At 39.4% G+C, this 27,370-nt stretch overlaps 1 protein-coding gene across 1 annotated transcript in view; it reads right to left on the bottom strand.

Annotated features, from left to right (window-relative positions):
• Nucleotides 1-5,618: 5,618 nt before the first annotated feature.
• The window catches only part of uvrag (UV radiation resistance associated gene), a 136,501-nt gene continuing 114,749 nt past the window's right edge, over nucleotides 5,619-27,370 (bottom strand). The window contains exons 14-15 of the mRNA XM_086226780.1: nucleotides 18,308-18,399; nucleotides 5,619-13,177 (exon numbers count right to left, since the gene is read on the bottom strand). Coding sequence (XP_086082906.1) covers nucleotides 12,436-13,177; nucleotides 18,308-18,399 — 834 coding nt within the window. The 3' untranslated portion in view covers nucleotides 5,619-12,435. The remainder of the gene's footprint in view (nucleotides 13,178-18,307; nucleotides 18,400-27,370) is intronic.

Here is a 27,370-nt window from a genome sequence, read left to right as displayed (position 1 = left end):
GAGAGGTATTCTCTTCACGGATGAATCCCGGTTTACACTGTTAAGGGCAGATGGCAGACAGCGTGTGTGGCGTTGCTTGGGTGAGCGGTTTTCTGATGTCTATGTTGTTGATCGAGTGGCCCGTGGTGGCGGTGGGGTTATGGTATGGGCAGGCGTATGGTATGGGCAGGCGTATGTTATGGACGAAGAACACAGGTACATTTTACTGATGGCATTTTGAATGCACAGAGATACCATGATGAGATCCTGAGGCCCATTGTTGTGCCATACATCCAAGAACATCACTACATGTTGCAGCATGATAATGCATGGCCCCATGTTGCAAGGGTCTGTACACAATTCTTGGAAGCTGAAAACATCCCAGTTCTTGCATGGCCAGCACACTCACTGGACATGTCACCCACTGAGCATGTTTGGGATGCTCTGGATCGGCGTATATGACAGCGTGTCCCAGTTCCTGCCAATATCCAGCAACTTCGCACAGCCATTGAAGAGGAGTGGACCAACATTCCACAGGCCACAATTGACAACCTGATCAACTCTATGTGAAGGAGATGTGTTGCACTGCATGAGGCAAATGGTGGTCACACCAGATACTGACTGGTTTTCTGAGTCCCCAGACCCCCCAATAAAACAAAACTGCACATTTCAGAGTGGCCTTTTATTGTGGCCAGTCTAAGGCACACCTGTGCAAAAATCATGCTGTCTAATCAGCATTTTGATATGCCGCACCTGTGAGGTGGGATGGATTATCTCGGCAAAGGAGAAGTGCCCACTATCACAGATTTAGACAGATTTGTGAACAATATTTGAGAGAAATGGTTATTTTGTGTATGTAGAAAATGTTTTAGATCTTTGAGTTCATCTCATAAAAAAATGGGAGCAAAAACAAAAGTGTTGCGTTTATATTTTTGTTCAGTGTATATAAATTTACATATTTATGGTGTGAACAATCAATTAGTCAGTACGATCAGCAGCAGAACTCAGATCATCTCGTACACAGTATGTGAGCCTCCATCTAAAGGTGTGTTCAACTTGTTAAATGCAATATCATCAAATATTTTTTATTTATAAATACAAAAATTTCTATTTCACATTTTTGCTTTTGCATTTACAAACGTAAATCTAAATTTTGCTCATCAGCAAGTGGAACAGAAATTAAATCAAAACTAACAATAACATGTTTTACTTGTTCTAAAACACATTTCCTTCATAGAAGGACTACTTTTTTCTACAAATGTTTTGGAATGTACCCTAATAGTGTGCAAACTGATTATATTATACAGAATAGAACCGATTCAGAGTGTCAGCAACAGTAACAAAAACAAAAGGAAAAAAGCAATCAAGCTCGGACATTATCTAAAACATGTAGTTTCAATGGAACAGTGAGCATCTGCAGTTATAGGAACTAATTGTATCATCTAGTATTGTGGGGCTTTCGCAGATGGCTATTTTTGTCTTACTGAGAACAGGTTTTCCGCTCAGCGAATATGCCTCATAATTCATTTTGAGAACAATCACTGACTGCTTTTATCTTAAGATATAAAGTCATAAGGACAATAAAACAAGAAATTAATTGTCCATGACGGTCACATTCCCTCACCTCCAGGGTCCCTTTGGAAGCAGCCCCCATATGGTAGATTGACTGGGGTTATGTAACAATATACACAACCAACAAGAGTTTGTTTGATAAGCATCAGCATACTTGCTGTATAGAATGTTAATTATGTATGTTTCCACAACTTACTTACCATATAGTCAATATTTCTGAACCCAAATTATAATCATCAGCATTACAAGACAGCCAAGAGCAAAGGCAGTCATGTGATGATGTCTATATATAGAGAGAAAGTGTCAGGATGAAGGTCAGGCTGGTGGGTAAACCTGACAAACTGGGTGCATGAACTAAAAGGAAGATGACTGTTTGGCTGTTTTAAAACCCCAGCCACAAAGTTTTCTTAAATTGAAGTGTGTTTTTGTGCCTACATCGAAGCAAACTTTAATGGTTAAAAAAATATCGTCATTTGTCAAAAATGTGTTGATATAGCTAGAAACAAAGATATGACATTTTGGCTTATTTCTGGTTCAAAAACTCTGAAAGAGTACATGTTTGTGGTATGCAGAAACACACAATGCCAAAATTTCATTCAGACATTTTAGGCGTTCAGTCCTGCTGATAAAGTTTCAGTGGGTTGTAATATTCCCCACTGGCACCCAGAGCTCTTGGAGGAGTTCCATCTGTAGTTAAACACTGGGAGCTCTCCTGCAAGAACTTAAGATCCAGAATTTTGGAAAGTTTGACAGAAAGCCCAGAGGCAATTTGTTAGAAATTAACTTGAAAAGTTGATGACTGGTTGTGCTGAAAATTTGAAATATATCTTTAAACAGCTCTCACAATTTATGAAGAGAGGGTTTGACAACATTCTCAATGATGAGGATTTAATCTTGTAAAATAAAAAAGTCCGCAAATTAGTGTCGCACAAGCAGGAAAAAGCGAATTTTAGAGGCTCAGTTAGTGTTTCAAAGTGTATGCCGTGAATGCAGCCAGGAGGACCTTCTTCACTTTTGGAAAATCCTTCAGCACAAGTGTCCTACATGTTGGCTGGATTTTAAGAAATAGGTGTTTGGCCCAGAGCCCCCTCCCTGGACACTTCTGCCACTAAAGAATTAAATGTTTCTCCCTCCTTCCTTCCCGCCTTCCTCACACACACATGCATGCACCCACACACCCACACACACACACACACACACACACACACACACACACACACACACACACACACACACACACACACACACACACACACACACACACACACACACACACTTTCATTCCTCCTTCCTCTCTTCCCTCTTCTCACGTCAAGTGTTGCTAGTCTAGCTGATATACAATGAAGATCAGATGTGTGTAATTGCTGCTAGGATCTAAAGGCCTGGCTGCACCTGTGATACAAGAAATGATTGATGACTATTACACACATGAAAAGGTAATTAGTAAGCAAGACAGTGTCAACTGAATGACCTTGAAAATTTTTCCTTATAAAGGACTGCTTTTTCAGTAATAAACAGTGACAATGGCCATGTGTGTTCCATTATTACATAAGCCGGTTTGTACAGCTATGATGTCACTTTGGTCTCCATTTGAATCCAGATTTAACAGCATCCTTGATAGGACTAAAGCAGACTGTTTAGTTGATTGACAACAGTAGCTGTTGTGCAATGCTTGATGAAGAATAAATCGACTGAAGACTTGTAATAAGTATCCACAATATTTGATATTGTTCTGAAATACATTTCACAGGAGGATTGTAAAATTCTTACGTGTTTTAATCAACTCCCCATGGCGAAATTTTTATATCGAAAGAAATAAAACATCTCCCAGGTTATATTATACTTCCTCAGCCCAAAAAACATTCACCTGTTTTTTTCTTGATTCAACTAAAAATAATTTGGGAGCATCCAGATAATGTTTTTTCCCAGAGGGTCAATGAACCATAGCTATTTAGCAAAATATATTTGTATGTCATCTACATATTTCTGAAATCAAACAAATATTTTGGTATTGGCTAGTAGGGGCCTTTACAGTTTAAATAACAGACATATGAGAAATGATGTTTGCAGGACTCCATACGCTGGGAAACCCAATGAAAATAGTTGCTGTTTTGAAGGCAGGACATGAATCAGTTCTGGACAATGTCAAAGAGAGCAAAACTGATCAAATTCTTTTTATATACACTGACCTTTGATCTTATCCTAAATAAGAATATTTTTTTATTATGGTGTTTACATGAGTTTGTAAGAAAAATCAACCATTTACATTCCTAATGTGTATCAAACTAGTCAAACTAATGACTTAAGACAAGCCCACATTACCTTTCAATGTTCTTGACCTGAAACCATTTCTGTACTGATACATTTGAGAGTTGTCTTGCTGTTCCAGAAAACTGTACTTAAACCCAGTTATTTGATCACTGAATGAAATTGAATCTTGAAATATGCCGCACCATAATCATATTGCTGCTTCCTCTGACTGTGACCTCATTCAAATAAGGGTAATTATAAAATGTAGTGTACATGCTAGTGTCTTAGATAATTGTTGAAAACTGCCATCCATGTCCCTAATTTGTTGCATCTCCTCTTTTCTAAACATTTCTGAGACCCCACCGCTAACAGTTTACAAAAATAAGATTACGGCCTCATTTGGATTATTTATTCATAATTTTACCTGGAGCCACAACAGCATGCCATTCACTTACTGTTGATACAGAGCAGCAGCAGTTAGAGGTGCAAAACAGGAAAAATGTGTTTAAGAGGATACAAGTAACAAATGAATGGCCAAGCAGTCGGGTAAGTGATTTTTAGATTCCTAAAAACAATGTGTGGATAGAATAATGCCACGTCACACAAGCACATACACAGAGTGGGGGGAGAAAGAACATATATCATACTAAAGCAATAATGGTTCAATATGTGCAAACAATGAGCAGACACCAGCAGTATTTCTCCTCATATTTTTTATGGTTTCTTCTCATCTATTGCCATGCAGCCGTATGGAATACTGTTACCGGCTCAGCAGGACACTATTGTTGTTGGGAAGACTGATGATCAGCCAGGGTTGGAATTACTAGTTTAGGACATTGAATCAATGCATGGCTGTACCTCAAAGGCACACACAGTAAGGGCATCATGCTGATGTTATCCATGAAAGTACTTCTAGTTTGAAACATGTAGGCTAGACCAGATCCAGCACAAAAGCTACTTTTAGCTCGCAGACAACTGAATCCTTCTCGGTACTGTGATATGCCTCTTCTTATTGTGTTTGTTTGCTCAAGGGCAACTGTTACTAAGTTCCATTTTGTGTTTAGTAAGTATACACCTCTTAATCTGTATGTCAGGTGTCACTTACGTCATTCATCCTTTCTAAAGGTAATTACAGAAGCCACAATGACTTCAAGAATGATTTTACCACTTTTATGAGTGTGACGACATCAATTCTCAGTTTTAATTTTCACAAGATCTGTATTAAAACCTTAATGATTATTGTGATATGATTTTGTCATGAAAGATTTAAGCATTTAGAGCACTCCAATTTCAATACTGATAATGCTGCAATCCAATCAGATGGAGAGATGAGGTTGTTTTAAACTCCTCTAGTTATATCCTGTTATACCAGCAAAAGAAACCGTTGTGTTGGAGAGGATGGAGACAAATTAGAGATTTTAACAAATTTTTGGGGATTGAATTACAGCTTTTTTGGGGGAGGCATAAAAAAAGAAAGCAATAGCTTATATATTAAATTTGAACAGGCATTTTGAACCTCTTAATTTGATTTTAAGTAATGCATTGGTTGCAGGGGTATACGAACATAATGTAGCTCTGGCTCACAAAATAATTACAGTCAACTGACTCTACTATGACCCCAGCTTTAACCAGTGAACTCAAAGGGTGGAAGACATGAACTGTATGGAAGAGTAACTGCAAAACTTAAAATTTGAATGGAAAAGGGGGGGGGATTTTTATTATATATATATATATATATATATATATATATATATATATATATATATATATATATATATATATATGTCAAATTCAGAATAGAATTCAAAATTCTCCTTCTAACATACAAAGTCCTCAACAGTCATTAACCTTCATATTTGACAGAGCTCATAGTCCCTTATTACCCAACTAGAACCCTTCTAAAAGTAGAATGGGAGCCAGACTCCCCTCCTGTGGAACCGTCTCCCAGTTTCAGTCCGGGATGCAGACACCATCTCTACCTTTAAGATCAGACTAAAGACCTTCCTTTTTGATCAGGTTTATAGTTGGGCTGCTTAGGCTGGCCCTTAGATATGCTGCTATAGGCTTAGACTGCTGGGGGATCTCCCATGGTGCACTGGGCTTCTCTGTCCTCCTCTCTTTCCTCTCTGTCCTCCTATATGTGTCATACATAAATCATACTCATATGTGTTACTAACTCGTCTTCTTCTCCGGATCATTTGGGCTCCCCTCATCCCAGATCCCAGGTGCTGCTGGAGGAGGCTGCAGACCTGAAGAGGCTCAAGCTACCACCCGTAGCTCCACCTGCTCACGTCCCTGTCTGTCCATCAGTCTCTTCCTTTCTCTCTCTTTATCTCTGTCCCTCTCTTTCCCTCTGTATATCTGTCTCTCTCCATGATCTGTCTTTGTCTCTGCCCCACTCTCCTGCTCTCTTCCACCCAACCAGTCAAAGCAGAAGGCCGTCCCCATTGAGCCTGGATCTGCTCAACATTCCTGCCTGTTAAAAGGAAGGTTTTCGTCTCCACTGTTGCAGGATGTGCTTGCTGGTGGAGAATTGTTGGGTGTAGATTCATTGAAGGATTGTGGTACTAGACCTGCTCTACCTGTAAAGTGTCATGAGATAACTTTTGTTGTGATTTGGCGCGATAAGATAAAGGAAAAAAAATCCTGTAATTAATTAGATTAATTTTGTAATTGCCTGACAGCACTAAAATACATATACGTATAAATATACATATACATGTATATATGTATAGGTATACACACATACATACATGCATACATATATACATATACATACATACACACACACACACACACACACACACACACATATTAGAACCGTGTTGGGCCAAACCAACCCAACCCCACCCGACCTGAGCCAAAGTGAGCCAGTGGAAACGCGCCCTAAGTGTGCAGATACCTCGAGGTCCATTGTGTGCTTTCAGTGAGGACAAGCGTGCTTGTAACACTGTCACTCAACATTTGTATTAGGACATGAATCTTACTGTGAAGACTTGAACTTCCCCATTTCTTCTAATGAAGGAGAAAGCCTTTGTGTTGACTTTAAAACATAAGGAATTGGTCTTGGCTGCCTCTGGCATCACCCTGTGATAAATCTTAAATGTGGGCTAGTCACTGAAGGACAAGCTGTTGAGTGACCTAGCACACAAATCCAGTTCAAGTAGAATTAAATAATTTGCACTGGAAACATGAAAGCCATCAGACAGTTAGCTTGGCTCAGCATAAAGAATACACCTACACCTTTGTGTCATATGGTATAAAGGTGAAAACAGCAGCTGGCAAAATCTCTGGAATACTCAGCGCTCCAAGCTTAGGAGTCCAACACAACCTCTGTATACAAACACAGCTCACCATTGCTAGGGGAAAGAAAGAAAGAGGAAAGGGACAACTTCAAAAACTATTCTCTCGGAACATGAAAGTCAGGAACTTGCTGTGAAGTCCTCACAAGGCACATCCACCAATGAGTCCACATTGAAAATCATCCCAATCCAGTAACTTTTCCCAGCGTTTGTGGGGGTAATCTTTTGCATATAAATGCTATAGATACATATGGGGTATTAACTCAATCCATGTGCTCCAGTATCATTGGATGACTTTTTTGAAGTTTGTTCTGCTAATTTTATTATTAGCCCCATCAAGAAGAAAGAACTTGGCAATGGGTGAATGCGGAGTCTGTGAGTTTCCTGAAGCTACGAAACATTAATGTACAAAAGAAAAAGTTAAAAACTGAGAGGAGGAATTTGACACTCTCAGTGTGATTGTCAGAGGAACCATGGCTGTCAACAGTCTGCTGGCTGCAATCAGATATTTAGGGCTTTGTCACATTTATTCACAGACCTACAAAAATAAATGCACATGCAATTTTGGCTGCTACCCTGCAGCAGTGGCAGGAGTACAGTGACACCCTTGGTATAAATGACAGATCTGCAGTACTGTATGACCAGGTAATGACAAGGACAGAGCATCACTCCCATCTCAGAACTACAAGGTTCCTGTAAATCATTTTGACCTGAAACTAATATAGTGTTGATATGGCTGCTTTTTAAATTAATTACAGATGGACAGCCACTATTCACACTGTTTACCCTACTAATGTGCAAGGATGGATCCCACCGTCACCAGACTACTGCCGAACAAAATCTCCTGGACAATTTGTCTAGGAACTAAACCAATAACCAGCTGAATGAGATTGCCTCCATATGAAGGCATAAAGTCCAGAAGCCTGAGTTTAGCCAGCAGCTCTGGTTTGGAAGATAGGTCTTTTGTGAGGTGCCTGTGATGATGACCAGCACATGGTGCTGCAAATGATGAGGATGCCTTTTCAAGTAAGAAAACAAAAGGCCTGGACAATAACTCACAGAGCCTCAGTAACCATACATTCTGGGATCAGAATAATAATCTGCAAACTATCAAAAAATCTGGCCTTGCACCTGAGCACTGGACCATGCACTGACATGCTGCTTTAATGCAAACCTGAGTCCATGATGGCACAAATGTCCTGTTGCTGACAGAGGACTTCTGCAGGTGTTTAGCAGTCAGTGAAACAGCACCAGGAGCTGACAGAATTGTGTAGAAGGGAATCTAATTTAGGGGAAGATGTAAACAGAAAGTACATGAAGATAAACAAATAAAGATTAAAAAAATTCCAGTCAAGTGTTTGTGTTAGTAACATGTTTACGGCCATAACTATTATCGATTTGAAACAGCTGATTGGAGGTGAGTTACAGCACAATGTACATCTTACATGCTGCAATTTGTTGTTCTCTGATCCTTAATGTGCAAGAAATTATTTTTATTTTCATTTATTATTATGGCAAAATTATGTTGATTTTGAAATGATGTAGATGAATTGCCAAGATTCATCATTTGGAAGTGAAACTGGTGCAGGAATCAGTCCTACACCCTAAAATAAGTTAGCATAATTGAATGATAAGCTCCCTCATCTCAAAGTCAGTGAGTCTATGGCCAAATGCCTAACAAATCTGTGGTTCATATGATCTTAAGATATTTTAATGTTCCGTACAGTGAAACATTTTTGCACAAATACCACAATTATACTTTAATGCATTAGAAGGTGGTTGTTAACAAAAGCCGAAACAAGATACCAGAAGTTGTCAATGGCATCAAACATCAACATGGCAAAGTCAGAAGTGGAGCAAAAGTTGTGATGATGTACCCCTCTGTCCATGCAGATGCATGTTCCCATCCAAACAATTATACTGCTATATAATTAGCTTTTGGTCACAGTGGTTAAGGTTCATAATAGTATCACTTGAGGTGATGGCAGAAAGCAGCAGGTGTTGATGGAAATAAGCACAATGGGTTGATGAAGTTGTGTTATAAAACAGCAAATACACTATGTTGGTGAGATGACCTGATATCACAAATTCTACACCTAACTTTGGAGAAAAGTCTAACATTTTGAGTTTTTCTTTTTTTTTTTTTTTTAAATCAGATTTGACTGATGATTATAGACATGCAGTTTAATGTAATGGTAACTATTAAAAGAGCAGTCATGGCCTTTCCCAGCTTAATTAGACAGGAGCCGGCAGGTCTAAACCAAGATGATAAAATGGCAGCACTGACTGGCCAGACATGTTGCACACAATTTAAACTAGTTGGGTTGCTAAACTTGCAGGGCTTTAATCCCAGAGATTTTTTTTGCTTGCCTGAAAAGTTAAAAAAGTCAACATCCCTGCCCAAGTTTTATTTTGAAGGCAAAAATTCTTCACTCTAGGGAAGCCAATTTCTGCATGCTGCTGGTTTGACATATCCAAAGAACTTGTCAAGTCAACACAGGTGTGACCTCCCTTGGAAGGCAGACAACAACGAGCACAGAATGACATGACAAAAAGTAAGAGAGAGAGAGAGAGAGAAAAAAGAGAAAGAAAGCAGTATAGGTCTTCAAATGAAAGCATGCAGAATGTAGCTATCACTCTTTCACTGCCATCACTGTTATCAAGTTACAGTAAGAAAAACACTGAATTCAATTTGTTAATTCTAGGTAATGATAAAGAAGAACATTTTTCTTGTGTGAAATCAAAAGGAAAAAAGAAATCCCCAGCCTTGACTCCAAAAAGGAAGAAGACTGTTCAAGAGATTCAGTTGGTTATTACTTAAATGAGATTCATGTTATGGATAGGTTACTTTCTTAATGGCATCAAACTTTTATAGAATTAGTATTTCATCGTGGGTGGCATGGCAGTAAAGTTGTTCGCACTGTTGCCTCACAGTTAGAAGGTTCCAGGTTCGAGCCCTGGCTCAGGCACCAGCTTCTTTTTGTGTTAAGTTTGCTTGTTCTCCATGTACCTGCATGGGTTCTCTCTGGATATTTCGGCTTCCTCTCACAGTCCAAAGACATGCAAGAGGGGACGAGGCTGATTGATACTCTTAATTGATCGCAGGCGTGGCTGTGAGTGTGAATGGTTGTCTGTCTATATGTGTTGGACTGGCGGGTGCACCCTGCCTCTTGCCCGAGGGCAGCTGGTGTAGGCTCCAGCCCCCCCCTTAATAGGATAAGCGGTAGAAAATAGATGGATGGATAGATGATTTCATAGTAAACAAGGTATTCTATGTGAGTTGAGATAAATGGGTTTGGATAAGGAACAAAAAATACATTTCAGCATGTAAACTCAGCCAGACTTTTTAAAGTCCCCTGCTCTTCCAAACTAGGCCCCTGATATATTAAATTTCTACAAACACCCCAGATTTGGACTATAGTTACACTGGTCATTTTGCAACTTCCTATCTATGTATCTGTCACATTTCTTTCATTCACTAACCTGGGCTGTACTTTGTGTTAAGTGCTTATCAGAACAAAATACTAAAATCAGATGTAAACTAAGTAAACATTACAAATATGTACGCATGTTAGCTTTGTTGTGAGCATCCCTTACAGGGCTGCTATGCTAACTTTTGACTTTAAAATCTCAAGTTGTTTAATTCAAATGTCTGCCGCAGGTATTGGTATTCCATCTTTCATAATACTTGAGAATTACAGTGCTATAACCACTTCACTCTCAAACATGACAACACACATAATTTCAAAGGGGGCTACACACTTTCATGCCATGGGACTGCAGACTTTAATAAGAAAGGAAACCCTCAATACAAAAGTATATATACACACTCACTAATTGAACTGTAAAGCAGTCTATGGAAATGGTATTACAGGGTTCATATTTTTGTTTAAAATACATCTTAACAGTCAGCAACCACTGGACTGGTAGAGTCCATCTTTGTCCCTACAGGCGAAGCAAGGCAGCTGTCCATGTCAGGACACAGATGATGGTTGTGATTTCACTCTCATGTTACACAATATTAATGAGTGATGTCTTCATCTGAAGGAGACTTAAACTAAATGTTGAATTCCATGGGAAGAAAGCATGCATGCATGCATGCACGCACGCACACATGCAAGCAAAACTGCTATGCATATAAATAAGCAAATAATCACCTATGAACAACAGTGCAAGAAAGCATTCAGTGAGACAAAACACAGACAATGGGATTGAAACATTTGCATGAACACTTACAGTCGAGCCTGAGAGAGACATCTCCAGAGACAGCGTTACATTTCTGGTCTACTGAATATGAAAATCAGTGGACATTGATGGGCTGAATTAAAATGGACAAACTAAAAGAAAAACAGAGGACATGAAGTTGGACAGAAAAATCATTGTACGGTATCCCTGCCACGGGTAATTTCCGATGGGGTTATTGGTTCTAGTTCTCACCTCACTTTGTGGTAGCTTCAAGGTTATTGGCAGGATTACATAAAACTCAACTGTGCATACTAATGTGAGCCCCCCTGCCCCCGTTACCTTCACACACCCACTGCCACACACACTGAATGAAGGTTTAGCACTGAATCACTTTCTTGTACAGTCAAAGGCAGAAGTACTGGGACAGTGGTGACATTTGTATATGACTGGTCTTCATGCATGGGTGAAATCTAAAAATGATCATGTGTATAATAGAAGTTGAGGCTATTACGGCAGTTAGGGATATGTGCTAGTGATAAATATTGAATATACTGTTGAGGGTATTGAGGCTGAACTATTTTGAGAGTAAAAATGTCTGAAAAAAAAGTCTGATTACTGATGTGGATCCATTAAAATACACACACACACATACATGTATATATAAACATATATACACATATATATATACACACACACACACATACATACGTATGTATGTGTGTATGAATGTATGGTATATGGTATGTATGTATGTATGTCTCTCTCTCTCTATATATATGTTTGTATGTCTCTCTCTCTCTCTCTCTATATATATATATACACACACACACACACGCATATATATATATATATATATATATATATATATATATACATACATACATACACACACACACACACACACACACACGGCAGCAGGCATCAAAAATAAAAGATAATTTCGTCTAACTGTCCCACTACTTGCACTTTTAACTGTATTAAATTTTAGAAATTGCAATGGAAATGATAATAAGTGCAAATTGGTCATTATTCCAGAATTTTTTGATGCTGCAATACCAGAGTGGGGATCCCACTCTCTCAGTTCATGTCCCTGCCTTGTACTTGTGCAGTTTTTTCATGTCTGCCTTTCTCCTTATTGTCCTCTGCCTCACTTATCAGAGCTTTTGCGCGGCCGTCGGAAGCTGGACATATTCTCATTCAGTGCATAAATTCGTCTTGAGAACTCTTCAAAGCCAGCTACGTCCAGCTCCCCCAGCACCTGCTCATCACACTCCACAGCTACTGCATGGTCCACAGGGATGCAGCGGAAGTCCTCCATCCTGGCTTCGTCTGCTAGCTCCATCCCCAGGCTAGTGGCCTCTGTACCAATGATCTCCTCCGCTTGCTCCACAGAACAATGCAGATCTTGGACCTGTTGTGGCACCAAAGAGCCGTTCATGATGCCTGTGTGCTGACTTGTGGCCGCTATATCCTCGGGGTCTTCTTCTGTGGTGGTTGGCTGTTGGTCTTCAGTTTCATCTTTGTTTACTTCAACCTCTATATCAGCGAAGAATTTCTCAGACTCCTCAACTGTCTCTCCACCCTCTTCTTTAGCCCCTGTAGACCCAGTCAGATTAAGCGAGGACATGCAGGCATCCAGGGAGGAGGACAGGTGTTTAGGTGAAGGTGAGGGTGGCGCAAGGCCAACTGGGGGCTGCTTTTCACCCATGGTTGTGCTGTAGCTGGGTGGAGGGTTTGTCTTATACTTATCTGCCTCTGAGCTCGCCCTTTTCCTCAGGCCTCGATCCGGGGAGCTCGTGTTATGAGGGTAGGCCATATCAGAAGCAGCAGGCACACCCAGCTGAGACTTGTTGGGCACCGGGATTGAGCTGGAGACATGGTGTCTGTCACTATGAGAAAGACAGAAAAGAAACTTACATCACACCTCTTCTGTATCAAGGATGCAAGATTTAGATTGTATCTGATTTAATAAAAAAGAATTTAGGACACAAGGAAGGCTCCTTTTAGACCTGGCTCCAACTGATAACTTCAGCTCCCCCTGCATCCAAAGTACTATTTTAAATCTCTCCATGTCACAATCAGCAGAAAAACTTTGTGCAGACTATGTAGAGTACACCCAGGTTCTCCTGACAAGAAGCAGGTGGCAGGCATCTACCCAAGTATGTCTGACATTTTCCTCCATAACAGATTACAGATTCCCAATCTTGGAACCCCACCCTGCCCTACCGCTGAAGCCATAAATTGACTTTAATGGGGGCCTCAAGGCCCCTTCCCATCGCCAATGCCATTTGTATTTCACCAGACTAAACACTATGCTAATGTGCCTATTCTATAATCTTAAAAGCTAAAATACTTTCCAGTTGTGTTAAAGAGTCACAAGCAGAGGAAAGACATCTCTGTACATGTGAAAAAGAAATCTCTGGACATGTGGTCAGATTAGGGTTTGACATATATGTTATACAGTCAATTAGGACTCATAAAGGAAGGGTTCTTTGTAACAGTGGCACTAACACATCATTGATGAGAGCAAAGGCTGACACATGCATTGATGATGTAAATGCAAACGTCTGCCAAGCACATGACAGCCATTAAAAATGGCCTTAACTTTCATCCTCAGGGATGCCCTGCTGAGGTAGTCCTAAAAAAGTTCACCAGCAGGACACTTGCTGAGAGGTGTGCAGCTGCCTGCATAGTTTCAAGACAAAATTTTCAAACTTGAAAGTCCCTGTGATACAGTAAATTAAAACCAGCTGCAGTGTAAATGTACAGTATGTCGCTGCTTAGAGTAACAACTGTAGCTGATGACTGAAATTTATGATTCCCGCAGACATAAAGATGGTCAACCAAGGTCAAAGTTTAGGAAATAACGGTACATTTTAACGACATGTTCCTGGAAAATGGAAACAACATGCTCTTCTAAAACTACTTTTGGGTGGGAGGGACCAATGTAAAAGGATGACCAGAGAAATGATTGGAAATCTGACTTATCTGATTTTCCAAATTAAACCATCGTGACCTCTTTATAACTCAATCCAATATGTGATTAGATGGCAAGGAATAGAGACAATTGTCATGAGAAGTCCATCATCATTTAAGTGAGAGGACAATGACATTCAGACTCTGTGACATATACAGGCTAGGAAACTGGAGATGAGTGAATAGTTTGTCTTTCATACCTCATTATAAGATGTCCCTAAGTGTCAGTTTAAGCTTGACTGAATGTTTCAACAGTAATGGCTGCTCTAATTTTAGATGGACATCTTTGCAACAGAAATGTTTTTGAAACTGTCAATATCCATCAAACTTCACCACTGCACAATAAGGATTTTTGCATTTGAATCAAACCACATTTCATTTCTCATTATGCCTCCATCTGTGTTATGTAGTAGGATATGAGCTACAGAAGAGAATAGGTGCATCAATAAAGATTTAAGTGAGGCAAAAACCTTTTCAATCATAACTGCTAAATTTTAACTGTTACTTCCTGTCTGGAGGACTTTTGGCTTTTTCCCAATCCATGATATGAATGATATGTGATTTAACAACAGCTGGTAAGACATGTCACAGCAAGACCAGTGACACTTCTGGGAAAGACAAAGTGTTCAAAAAGACAAAGTATAGATTATGTACAGTACAGGCTGCCCAAATGTGTGAGACATATGTTGCCATTTTTAAATATTATTCAAGAATAAATGTGTTTCAGAACAACGGTACTACCTTTGATTGAGAATGGGTGCAAATCGGACAGGTTTGGAGATCTAATTATGGACTTTTCTTCTTTGGTTTTATGATATTTATAACTTGTAGCATTTGTGACACTTGGTTCTAAATACTACTGTTTTGTACATGTACAGTTATCTATTAGGAAGATAGGCTTGAGTAAAATGTTTGTATGTTTGTACACATAAAGATAACAGTTTGGTTTTATTTAAATTATACTTTTGAATTATACTTGGTAGCTCAACATGGGAGATTAAGTTTTCCTTTGAAACAGCTAAGGGAGATCCAAATAAGCAAAAAGAAAACAAAAACAGGATAAGGTGAAAGCCAGCTTTGTCTGAATGACCTTTCACATACAGACTGAGTTCTTTTTAATGCTTTCTGTAAAAGAATTTTGTGTGACAAAGGAATTCGTCGGACACAAGAAACAGGCTGGGGACTCAGAGATGGCTTACACTCGACACTTAACTGGACATCCACCACAGATGTACAAGGTTTGCTGTGAGATGAGGTCGAGTCAGCTCCCCCAGAACATCTGCATCCGACATACTTGTAATGGCTAGCTATACCCAGCAATACCAAAATGGAACATCCTACTTAGATGTGACCTTCACGTAGTCAAAACACAGCTATGCATCTAGACAACGCTGGTGCCCTGAGTGTCAGCTTTACTATAAGACAGTGTTCTCACAACAAATTTACAATTTTAACAGAATTATGGAAGACATCACAGGTTCACTCTCAGACCCAGGTAAAGGCCCAGGGGTCAGACCAGCTTTTAATCCTATTATGATGTTCCTACAATATTCGCTTTGACTGTAAAGGCTTTACCTTCTGATGTGTGCTGCTATGGCTTAAGAACTTTTGACAAAATTTGCTTTCAATTATTCCAGACATCAATACGCACACAATAATAACTATATCACTTATAATAATACTCAATAATGGTGAGAAATAAGATAGCTATGAACATTATTAAGGAGACTCTAGAATAGAGGGCTCAGAATGCATATTTTATGTTCGGCTTAGAATAGCTTCTCATGAATTTACTACTAGGAGTGTGGCTCTGGCAAGCCATTGTATAACTGTTCCTCCCTCCCTCTTTTCTTACCAGCCTCCCTCAGATCTTCAGGGTAGCAGGATCATGCTGTCATCTCACCTATCTCTAGGCCCTTCCACTTCCCATTAAGAAGGGGAGGAGTGGAGGGCTGATTTAAGAGCTATGGCTTCTTTCCTTTCAAAACAAAACATTATTCAATTAAAGTGTGCAGTACACGTTTCCTTTTTTGCTGACCCTGAGATACAGAAGAGATCAAAGACAGCTTTCTCTTTTAAAGGGCACTGGAGTTGAAGTCTGACACAGACCTATTCCAGGTTTCACTCAAGGGTTATATACAGGCCAAAATCCTAAAGGACTGTCCAAGTACTGAGGCAGACATCTAAGCAGTCCACTCCAGCAGACAAATTGCTCCTGCAAATCTCATCAACTGCTGTTTTTTTTTTTTAAACACGGAGGCTGTTGAGGTGTGCAGAAGTTTTACATTGCTACTAAAGCAAAGTGTAATACTAATTTTAACCTAAGAATTCATATGATTTCAGATTAAATAGTCCTGTCCTGTGTCAGGGCAATGTTGTCTTGTCATAATAACAATGTCTTATAATGAAACATATTTCAACATAATCTAGGTGAACAATCTGAAAAAGCATGGTGTGTTTTGAATGGCTGTCAATTGTAAAATCTACTGATTGTGGGATGTCCTTTAGACGCTAAAATGATTAGAATTGTATTTACGAAATGTAGTTATTGCAAAGTGAGACACTGAATGATCAAGTTTTCAAAATGGTGCTGCCAGTCCAGTGTTTGAGTTACCCAGTGACTGCTGCTCTTACAGAATGAATCACTTTAAATTATTTTATATACATAATGGTAAGTTTTCAGAAACCTCTTCCTTGTTATATTATGTGATGGAGTGTTAACAATGGTTTCATAAGATGTCCATAAAAAAACTGTATATTTAAATAGTTCTTCAGTGACAAAGTAAAATCTAATAAGGATACAGATTCTGACAATCTGTCCATCCCATACTTCCATCCATCCATCCACTTTCTACCGCTTATCCTGTTAAGGGTTGTGGGAGGTGGTAGAGCCTATCCCAGCAGCCTTTGGGCGAAAGGCGGGGTACACCCAGGATGGGTTGCCTGTCCATCACAGGGCCAACACATATAGACAGACAACCATTCACACTCATAGCCACACCTACCCATGGTCAATTTAGAGTATTCAATTAGCCTACTTCCCTCTTGCATGTCTTTGGACTGTGGAAGGACCTGGAGAGAACCCACGCAGGCACAGTGAGAACATGCAAACTCCACACAGAAAGATCCCATGCCCGAGCTGGGGCTCAAACCTTCTTGCTGTGAGGTGACAGTGCTAACCACCGCACCACCGTGCTGCCCTCCATGCCATTCTTGTTAAAAGTATATCTCTGGAATGCCTTGAGGGAATTTCCCTTAATTTTCCACAAATGGTCACTGGGACTCAAGGATACACAAAGATTTTGGTAGAGAAAATTCAAGGTCACTGTGACAGTGGTGTTTCTATGGTCTTAGCTGATATTCTGAAAATTCTGTAAAATATTACATTATATTGGGATGGAAACTGTGAGACTGACAAGATAAATGAGACGTGTATGTTATGGTCAATGGTAAATATTTAATATTTCACCTTACAAGATAAAAAAAAAAACACAAGGAGAAATTACTTCCCTTTGTTCTAAGTGTCCCCAGGAAACTTTCCAAGCAATACTAATCTCAAAGTTTTAAGCCCTTTCAAAAAGCCTGTTGTGTGATAGTGTTATCCAGGGGCCAATACTGTATTTGGCCAAAACTTAGAAGCATACAGAGAAAAACCCTGTAATACTCTGAGCCACATGGAACTATTTGAGGAAACAATTAAATAATTAAATATCCTCTAATTGCTAAATCATTTCCAAATATAAAATTTCTTCAATTTGGCATAATCTGAAAAGATTTGGTGGTAAAGGGTAAATGTGACTGGCACACTTGGCTAAGGCATAAAAAAGTGATGTACTATTTTTATTTTATGTATTATGATGCAATTGGACATGACTTTGTTGGTTCATATCTGGCAAAAAAAAAATTCTAATTATTCTAAAGTCACAATAACATTCTTTGGTTTAATCCAAGCAAATCAACTCTGAAAAATCAAAATCATTTTTGTACAACATCTCTCAAGCATCATTGATCTGCAGGGAAATATTTGCCCTTTGAATTCTTACCATCGGACCAGCAAACCATGTTCCAGGAAGTTCTTCAGGTTGGGTAGTGTTTGTTGCAAGTCTGGGGTGGTCAAACCATGTTGATATCTCAGCTGTAAGGACAATGAAACACATTGAAACTTTAACCTCAAGCAACCTACCGCACCATCCTGACCCATCCATAACATGTATGTTAGCAACATGTAGCAACTATCCACATTCTTTCATACTGACACATTTATAGTCCTCACATCAGACTATTACTCATCTTGTCACAAAATGGGCATCCTTCCCTGATCACAGTGCTAATGTGTAAGGTGTGTAGAAGGAAAGGGGGATGAAATGTGGCAAGAAAAAACAAACAACCTGGTCAAAATGGGAGAAACAAAAACACATAAGAAACCCTGTTTCATTCTCCCATGATGTCTTGCTCCATATGTAGTCTTGAATGTTGTCTCCCTTGTTACATGACTTTGTTTTAATGATAGAATCAAGATGAACAAGGCAACCAAGCAGATGCCAGAATCATGTGTAAACTGAATGTTACAGTATGTGTATGATATGAATTCTAGTATATCAATGTCCCAATATGTTTGAGTGACTCTGTGACTAGTTAAGAGCAGGACTTTATCAAATGCAGCAGACGGTTGGAGGAAGGTGTTGTTTGGAAACTCTGATGGTGACGGAACAGTGCCAAACCTATGACAACAACTCTGATATATCCATTCATGGCTTAGAGTAAATGTCAGGGTCTGACCAGATGATGGTGTAGTCTAATCTACAGTGCTCCTGAATGGAACTGGATTTAAAACACTAAACCAAGGTCAATACCACCAGTTCTGAGACAGAAATCGTGTTGTAACGGGTAGGGGGGCTTGGTTGTTCTGTAGTAAGATACAAAAGAGCCCCAAAAACATTCTAATCTCATGAATACTCATTTGTGGTCTTGAAACAAGGAATTAGAAATCATGACGAAGATATAATTAAAGATGAAATATTATGGCTTCATTAAAAGTAAACAGCATTATCTGGATATGCTTTGTTTCATCTGATACTCCCTTTAAAAGACATATCAGAAACTTATTTCCAAATCCCATTACATGGCCTGACCTGTTAAATATGTGTAATCACCACAAACCCTCATCTGAGTGTGTGTTTGTGTGTTGTGAACTGAGTTAGAGCTTGAATCTATATCTATAGATATATCTATATATCTATATATATCTATATACACACACACACACACACACACACACACACAGCAGTGTAAACAGTCCTAGGTTGCCAAAACACTGGACCACACAAACACTCTCAAACTGACTGACTGAACCAGTCAGTTTTCCCTTTAATGCCACCCATCATTTGCCAAACCTGCCTTTTTGCCCTGAGCTCTGTGCTAAGTCTAAACAAACACAGCCTGGCTCATGCTATGTATATCTGTTTCCCTGAATTTGTCAGTTCTGATCAGCTTCAGATCAGACCAAGAATGTGGGTGGGATGCTGAGAATGTTGAGGTTAATTGTTGATGATGTGGTATAGGAGAGCGGCCCTGGTAACAATGCACACCTCCTTCTCCCCATTCGAGGTGGGCATCACTGTAGATGGTCCTCTGACAAGTGTACAGTATGTGCATTTCTAACCTGCATCACACACACAATTTGCCAATGATTGACAGTCAGTTGGCATTTGTCCACTGGTGTAAAAATTAAAACAGTTATTTTAGAGGGTATATAGGTTTTATATTCTCCCAGTGGAAGACAATTTGGGAGCTCATTAGGAACTGTGATGGCTTTTTATGGTAGAGCTAATTAGGCGTTCCTCCCCCCACCATCTCCCTTGTCAAACTGTGGAGGGGTTCTTTCAGCAGATACCTTGAGATCCACTAAGGCTATGTAGAGGGGCTATGGGAGATGACCTGCTACTGCCACTTTCAGGACTGACCCATGAACAGCATACATACCAGTGAATAATGATGATGATACTACTACTACTACTACTACTATTAATAATAATAATGAAAATAATAATAATAATAATAATAATATTAATAAAATCTTAAATGATACTGCCAGTAATTGCTTTAAAACCTACACACTGTTCTGTCAATTATGAATCTGTAACAGTATTTCAGGCAGTCTGGTATACCAGAACTATGTTAAGGGTATAAGTTTGCTATTCAGACAATTTTGTCACAATTTTGACCTCAGTGGCAATATCACATCCAGTCAAGCCATCGTGTTTTCCTTCTGTAGCAGAACAACAATAAATGGATCTTGGCATTTCTCTAATGTTGGCACAGCGCAATGGGAGGAATTTCTGACTATGTTTCAGGTAAAGGCAACACAAGTACACAATTGATCAAATTGTTCAGTTAACATAGAAGTTTTTGCACAAAATAAGATTGTTTGTATGAAAATCATATACATTATACTGTTGAATAATAATGAAGAATACAAAAATACTGTTGAATCGTTTAACTATTTTGCATGGTATACTTGAATGAATGTAATTTCAAGAGAGACAAGTAATAAAGTGACCATAATTGAACATCTTGGCTAGTGAGAACATTTTTTGGATGAGTATAGGGCTCAAGAAGCTGTTTGGCTGATATATAAAACCACACAGCTCATATATCGTTCATGATTTTTTTTCATGATTAAGTTCCTGCAGCTGTCAGCTCCAGCCAAGATTTTGCATGCAGATAATTCCCCCAGAAGTACGAATTTTTCCAATTGCAGCAGGTGAAATTTTCTTCTAATTATAGTTGCCATCATGTTTGCCAATGCATGTTCTGGTTTTAAATATCTTACAGAGAGCTCACACAGTGCTACGTCGATAGAACTATTTCAATGTTTATTTACAGCTCTGTAAGCCACACATGTCAAGACAATTTGATTGTCACTTTTCTTTTTCCACACAGAGTTGCTGTTGCCAGCAGTTAAATGGAGGGCTCCAGCTTTGAAATAATCAACTCATTCATCTTAGTGGGATCCATCCATTTCCATTTTCTGAAGCTTATCCTGTTAAGGGTTGTCACATCACAAAAAAATGTCTGTGGTTTAATACTTCTGGACACATTGTCCATCCATTTTCTACCACTTATCCTTACCCTGTTAAGGGTCATGGGGGGGCTGGAGCCTATTCCAGCTGCCTTCGGGTGAGAAGTGGGGTACACCCTGGACAGGTCGCCAGTCCATCGCAGGGCCAATACATGGCCCTGAGCTCGAGCCAGGGCGTGAACCTGGAACCTTCTTGCTGTGAAGCGATTTTGCTAACCGCCGCAACACCGTGCCACTCCCTTAGTGGTAGAATATATAAAGCAAACATTTTATTAGTAGATACACAGGGATCTCCTTCTGATCTTTTTTGGATTTTTTTTCAGTAAACAATTTGTCAAGGGCAGCATGGTGGTGCAGTTGTATGCACTGTCGCCCCACCACAAGAAGGTTCCGGGTTTGTTCCCTGGCTCGAGCACGGGGTCCTTTTGTGTGGAGTTTGCATGTTCTCCCTGTGCATGCACGAGTTCTCTCCAGGTATTCCGGCTTCTTCCCACAGTCCAAAGACATGCAAGAGGGGACTAGGTTAATCGGAAACTCTTAACTGACTGTAGGTGTGGCTGTGACAGCGAATGGTTGTCTGTTTATAAATATTGGCCCTGCAATGGACTGGCAACCTGTCCAGGGTGAACCCTGCTTCTTGCCTGAAGGCACCTAGGATAGGCTCCTGCTCCCCCATGACCCTTAACAGGATAAGGATAAGTGGTAGAAAATGGATGGACAATTTGTCCAGAAGTATTAAACCACAGACACTTTCTATTGTGATGCCTTGCAAGCCAGCGCTTGTCGGCTATTTTGTTAAGCAAAAATCTACATAACATAAGTATATATTGCATAAATGAATTTCTAGACTTGGAGTTTTTAAGGACAACCTAAATAGGTAGCCCTCAAATGTCTCTACAGCTCTATTATTTTATTAGTGTTCAACCTATGAGTACTGGATGAACACATGGTAAAATGACTTCAAAACAATATCATAATTATTTCACAGGTTTATCTCAATTACGACCATGAACATTGCAGTTTTCTGACATGATCTGTATTGTAAATATGCCAAACTGATAATGCACAAATTAAATATCAATGGCTATTAACTGAATATACCAAATAGGTGAAATTGAAGGAAAGTGGAAAGTGTCCAAAAATCCTCAAAAAAAAGAATGATTCATTGCATTTCTCTTAAACAAAATAGATTATTTTAACTTATACCACATGAAAAGTACCCCAGGAATGCACACATTGGGGTAAAAAGAATTAACTGACTTAATCAAGATAAGGTCTTAAATGATAAAGTTGGATTTTCCTGATTTGCCCAGCCCTTATTATCATAAAATTTAAATGCCAAATACATAAATTTTGTTGTATTGCTAATATTGGGATGTATGAGATGTCAGCTTTATATTCCAAACCAACCAGCAATCATTTATGAAATGGCCTTAAGGCAATAACTTTCAGGAATTATTATGAGGAAGTTCAGTCTGATCATCTTAAAATCCCCCTGTACTTGGATCAAAAGATGTAGCAACACAGGCAGCAATTACTTTCGCCTGAGGCTTCTTTCTGGCAGCCATCACAGTCATACCGGGAACCAATTACAAAAACATAGAGGTCAAGAACTCACATACATATTGAAACATTTACAAAGTCATAAGTAGCCAAAACAGAAATGGTTTGGGGCTGAAAAAAATTAGGCTTACAAATCGCAAAAAAAACTTCCATGACAATCCAAAGGTGTTTTTAGGTTCATTCCACTAAGCATCACATCTGTAGTTGTCATGTAACACAGATGAAATCCTTGCTTAGGGAAAAATGTTGTTTTTGATATTTGTACAATCTCATTTGTTGTATATTAAAAAAGGAATTGCCCCTCTAAGAAGCTCTTTCTACCTCAGTGGTAAATTACAAATGGTCAACTGGATAGTGTCCTACATGATTAAAATTCTTTGCCTTATCATGGGCAAATGGAGGAACTCAGTTCAGACGTCAATCAGCCACTAAATAATTTAAACAGAAATATCAACCTCGACAGATACAAAATGGCTGCAGATGGGAACTATGACATTAAATCAAAGAATGTTTCAAAGAAAAAAATGAATTTAACTATTTTCATTGGATGTGTATTTATAGCCCACATTGCCCTGACTTCCCATTGAACAATTGAGGCTCAAACCTCAATAATCATGTGGTACATTGTGAAATATGAAATCCAACTTGATTTATCACTGCAGTGTTTGTGTCTTAGTAAATATACAGAACAAGGCTGACTAGTAGTTTGAATCTGGATTTGAGTCATATAAGTCATCCATCCATCCATCCATCCATCCATCCATCCATCTTCTACCGCTTATCCTGTAATGGGCCACGGAGGGGCTGGAGCCTATCCCAGCAGCCTTCGGGCGAGACGTGGGATACACCCTGGATTGGTCACCAGTCCATCACAGGGCCAACACATATAGACAGACAATCATTCACACTCACAGCCACGCCTACGATCAATGTAGAGTATCCAATTAGCCTACTCCCTACTTGCGTGTCTATGGACTGTGGGAGGAAGCTGGAGTACCCGGAGAAAACCCATGCAGGCACAGGAGAACATACAAACTCCACACAGAAAGACCAACCATCTTGCTGTGAGGTGACAGTGCAAACCACTGCACCACTGTGCGGCTCATATTATTCATTCACAACAAAAATTCACTTCCCTTACACTCGGAGAAGTTTTCTGGAATGTGCGCTACAGTCATCATGATCCAGCTTTCAAGCCAGCATGGGAAACAGGGTTCATAAATACCACACACATTTGCTTACCACAAAAGGTCTTCACACATGTTTACAATGTGAAGATCCATGCTGTCTCTCACAGATGGTGCAAACTATCATATAATACGTGACTTCTTTAAGTTGATAAGTTTTTCAGATAAAGTGATGATATGGGTTTTTTTTGTTTTTTTTATTTAGTGAATGCTCCATCTGGTTAAATTTACAATCTGTACATGGTAAGGCAGACAACTATCTCATAATTTGTCAGGCAGATGACAAATAGAAATAAAAAGCTCATCTTCAAACACACTAAAGAACAAACAAAAAAAGAAGAAAAAAGTGACCAACAAAATATCACCAAATTCTTCTGCATATTTGGAGTGGTGCAGCTGCTGGAATTTTTGAACATTAGGATCGTCAGGCCTGGGACACACATCTTGGGCCCTATTAAAGTGATCCATTGCGCCAGGCAGTTGGCGACATTGGAAATCCTGCATTCGGGGCTAATTCAGATTCCTTTTGTCATTTAGAGGGTGTGTAATCAGAGTGCAAACCACAGTCATTAAATGCCTAATTACTGATAGGTGTGTTTCTAGTGTAACTTCACTAAAACTAACCAGAGTGCTTCCCTTTAAAGCCCAGGGTGCGTCAGGACTTGGCGTGTTGCTATTTCAGTGGCACATTTCAACTCAGGAGAAAAGTCCTGAGAGAAGGTGGCAGCCAATGTTTCCAACATTTCAACAATCGAAAAAAACACTCTGCAATGCCACACATCTGCTCTTCTGATTGATGTGCCCTCATATATAATGCCACTGACCAAAGAACAGCCTCTTTTTGGTCTATGGAGCAAATGTATTCTGGTGTCCCAAAATAGTAATGCATCATGGGTGCACCAGATCCAGCCTCATTTAAAAAAAAAAAAAAAAAATTGAGCTGACTTGAAAGTTTTTATTGTCAAAAGTGCTGTATGAAATTGTATACATTGTGTTGTTTGGAATGGCCCACGAGTGTCTGATGTGAAATCCAGTGTGTCTGTGTTGTGGGTACTTGACTACACAAAAAGAGGGACCTGATTCAGTGTGGTAATGACACCATGCATCTATTTGCCAGCAGACACTTCCTCCAAAACTGTCACCATTACCTGTTTAAAAACCTCTGTGTCAACTGGCCTGTTGTGCTGGTTTTAGAGATGAATTAGTAACTTTATGTTGAGAATTTTGATCTGATTTCTGATCTCTCTTTCTCATCAAACAATGAACCAGACAAATCATTCAAAACAACATGGAAGTTCATGATGACTTTAATATGTCTGTGAGAGACATTTTTCTCTTGTTAACCACCAGTGTTTATCTTAAGACTATGCTATCAGTTAGTTTTACATTTAAGCCTTTGATTAAGCCTATTTTGTTGTTGTCATCTCATGTCCTGGCCAGGAATCTAATGGCTTAAAAAATTTTCAGGCAGTGGGCTTTAGCAAAGCTATTTACTGCTCTCCAAAAAACAGTCTCTAAGAACACTTTTAATATAAAATAGCCAGTTAGTTCTCTCGTTTGACTGTATAATTTCTTCCAAAATAAAGCCCCAAACACTTTAAAACATGGTGATGGTACACTACAAGACCCTTTCGCTAACTATAAATGAATAAATTCTTAGAACAAACGTGTTTGTGAGACCATTTTATTCTCAACCCAAAATGTTGAATCGACTGTGAATTTCTGACATTGATGTCAATATGACTTTGAACAGGTTATGTCCCCATCTGTTTTAACAGCAAGACACGTGTGGAAGAAAACTCCAGCAAGCCTCCTGAGCAAAAGTGCTCCGTTGTGGCAGGCGCTTCCGCTTGCAGTGTGGCTGCTATAAACTGGTTTAATGGACGCCAAAAAACATAAGGAACTGTGCCTAGAACACAGACGCAGGATGTGTGTCTAACGCAGTGGTTCTCAAACTTTTTCTGTCATTCCCCCCTTTGGAGGAAGAAAAATTTTCATTCCCCCCATGCCAAATTTTTTGACAAAATAGGCCATGTTTAACTTTATTGACCTATTAAAAATTACAAACATTCTTTTAGTTTTTCAGAACTAGAAAAAATAAATAAAATGTGTTTCATCCCTGTCAAATATCTCTCCATTTTAAAAACAGACCTGACAACAGTTGCTATGAAAGAGGTTTAAAGAGCACTTTGGTTCCGCCGCGAAAAAAATTCCGACGTCCAAACATTAGTTCCCCCCCTCACCGGGGGGAAAGGGGAGGGAGGGGGAACTAATGTTTGGACGTCGGAATTTTTTCGCGGCAGAACCATAAACAACGCGAAAGGTGAGGGGAAACTAATGTTTGGACGTCGGAATTTTTTTCGCGGTGGAACCATAAACATAGCGAAAGGTGGGGGGGAAATAATGTTTGGACGTCGGGTGACTCGCCCCCGGACACCTCCGTGCCCCCCCAGGGCGCGCCACACACTTTGAGAAATGCTGATCTAAGGCGGTAGATATTTATACCTGTCCAAAACTTGATTGGAAAGAAGAATTAAATGGACATAAGCACAAAGCTGGAAATACCAGAGTTGTGGAACAGTGATCACTGGTTTAAGATTTACTCTTTACAAGATTATCACTGTTCTCAGAACTACAGCACATTTTCATGGAATAGCCAGATCTCTCCAAACTACTCCAATAAGGGTAATGAAGGGTTTACTCCCACATAATGTTTCCTTCATTATGTCAAAGTGTTTTACTGGTACTCATTTAAACATATCCTTTTATATCCTATACAAAACCACTTCACTGGTTCATAAACTTCCCATCAATTTGGAAGTCCATCAGAAATGATAAAATATGATCAAGAAAATTAATTGATGATTGAATATAACAGATACTCCATTGCTGTTAGAAACATCATTTAAAGCTTGCGGCTTGCAAACATCCTCTATATGTAATGGAAAAAGGTGAACTACATAAAAAGACTGACTGCTACTAGTCGTAAAGGAGCACACTGTCATGCCTAATGGTAACTTCACTCCCCCTTGTCTCCTTTTTTGCCTGAGTCTCTGTCATTCCCCTCCTACTATGTCACACACACCTGTTCCCCATCAGCTCATTTATCCCTGTGTTCTTAAGTTTGCTGTCTCCCCTGTCCTTTGTCAGTTTCTTTTGCTCCCTAGTTGTGGCCACAGTAGCTTGGCTGGTTTGCTTCCTGAAGCTATTTTGATTTATTAAAGATACATTTGTTTTTGACTATTCCTCATCTCCGAAGGAGTTTTGGGTCCATC

The sequence above is a fragment of the Aulostomus chinensis genome, chromosome 15 (genome assembly GCF_037954235.1).
Source record: "Aulostomus chinensis isolate RoL2024-O1b breed Wild chromosome 15, RoL_Achi_v1.0, whole genome shotgun sequence".
Classification (NCBI taxonomy): domain Eukaryota; kingdom Metazoa; phylum Chordata; class Actinopteri; order Syngnathiformes; family Aulostomidae; genus Aulostomus; species Aulostomus chinensis.
Note: the sequence above shows the minus strand (reverse complement) of the source record. Positions and strands in the feature narration are given on the sequence as shown.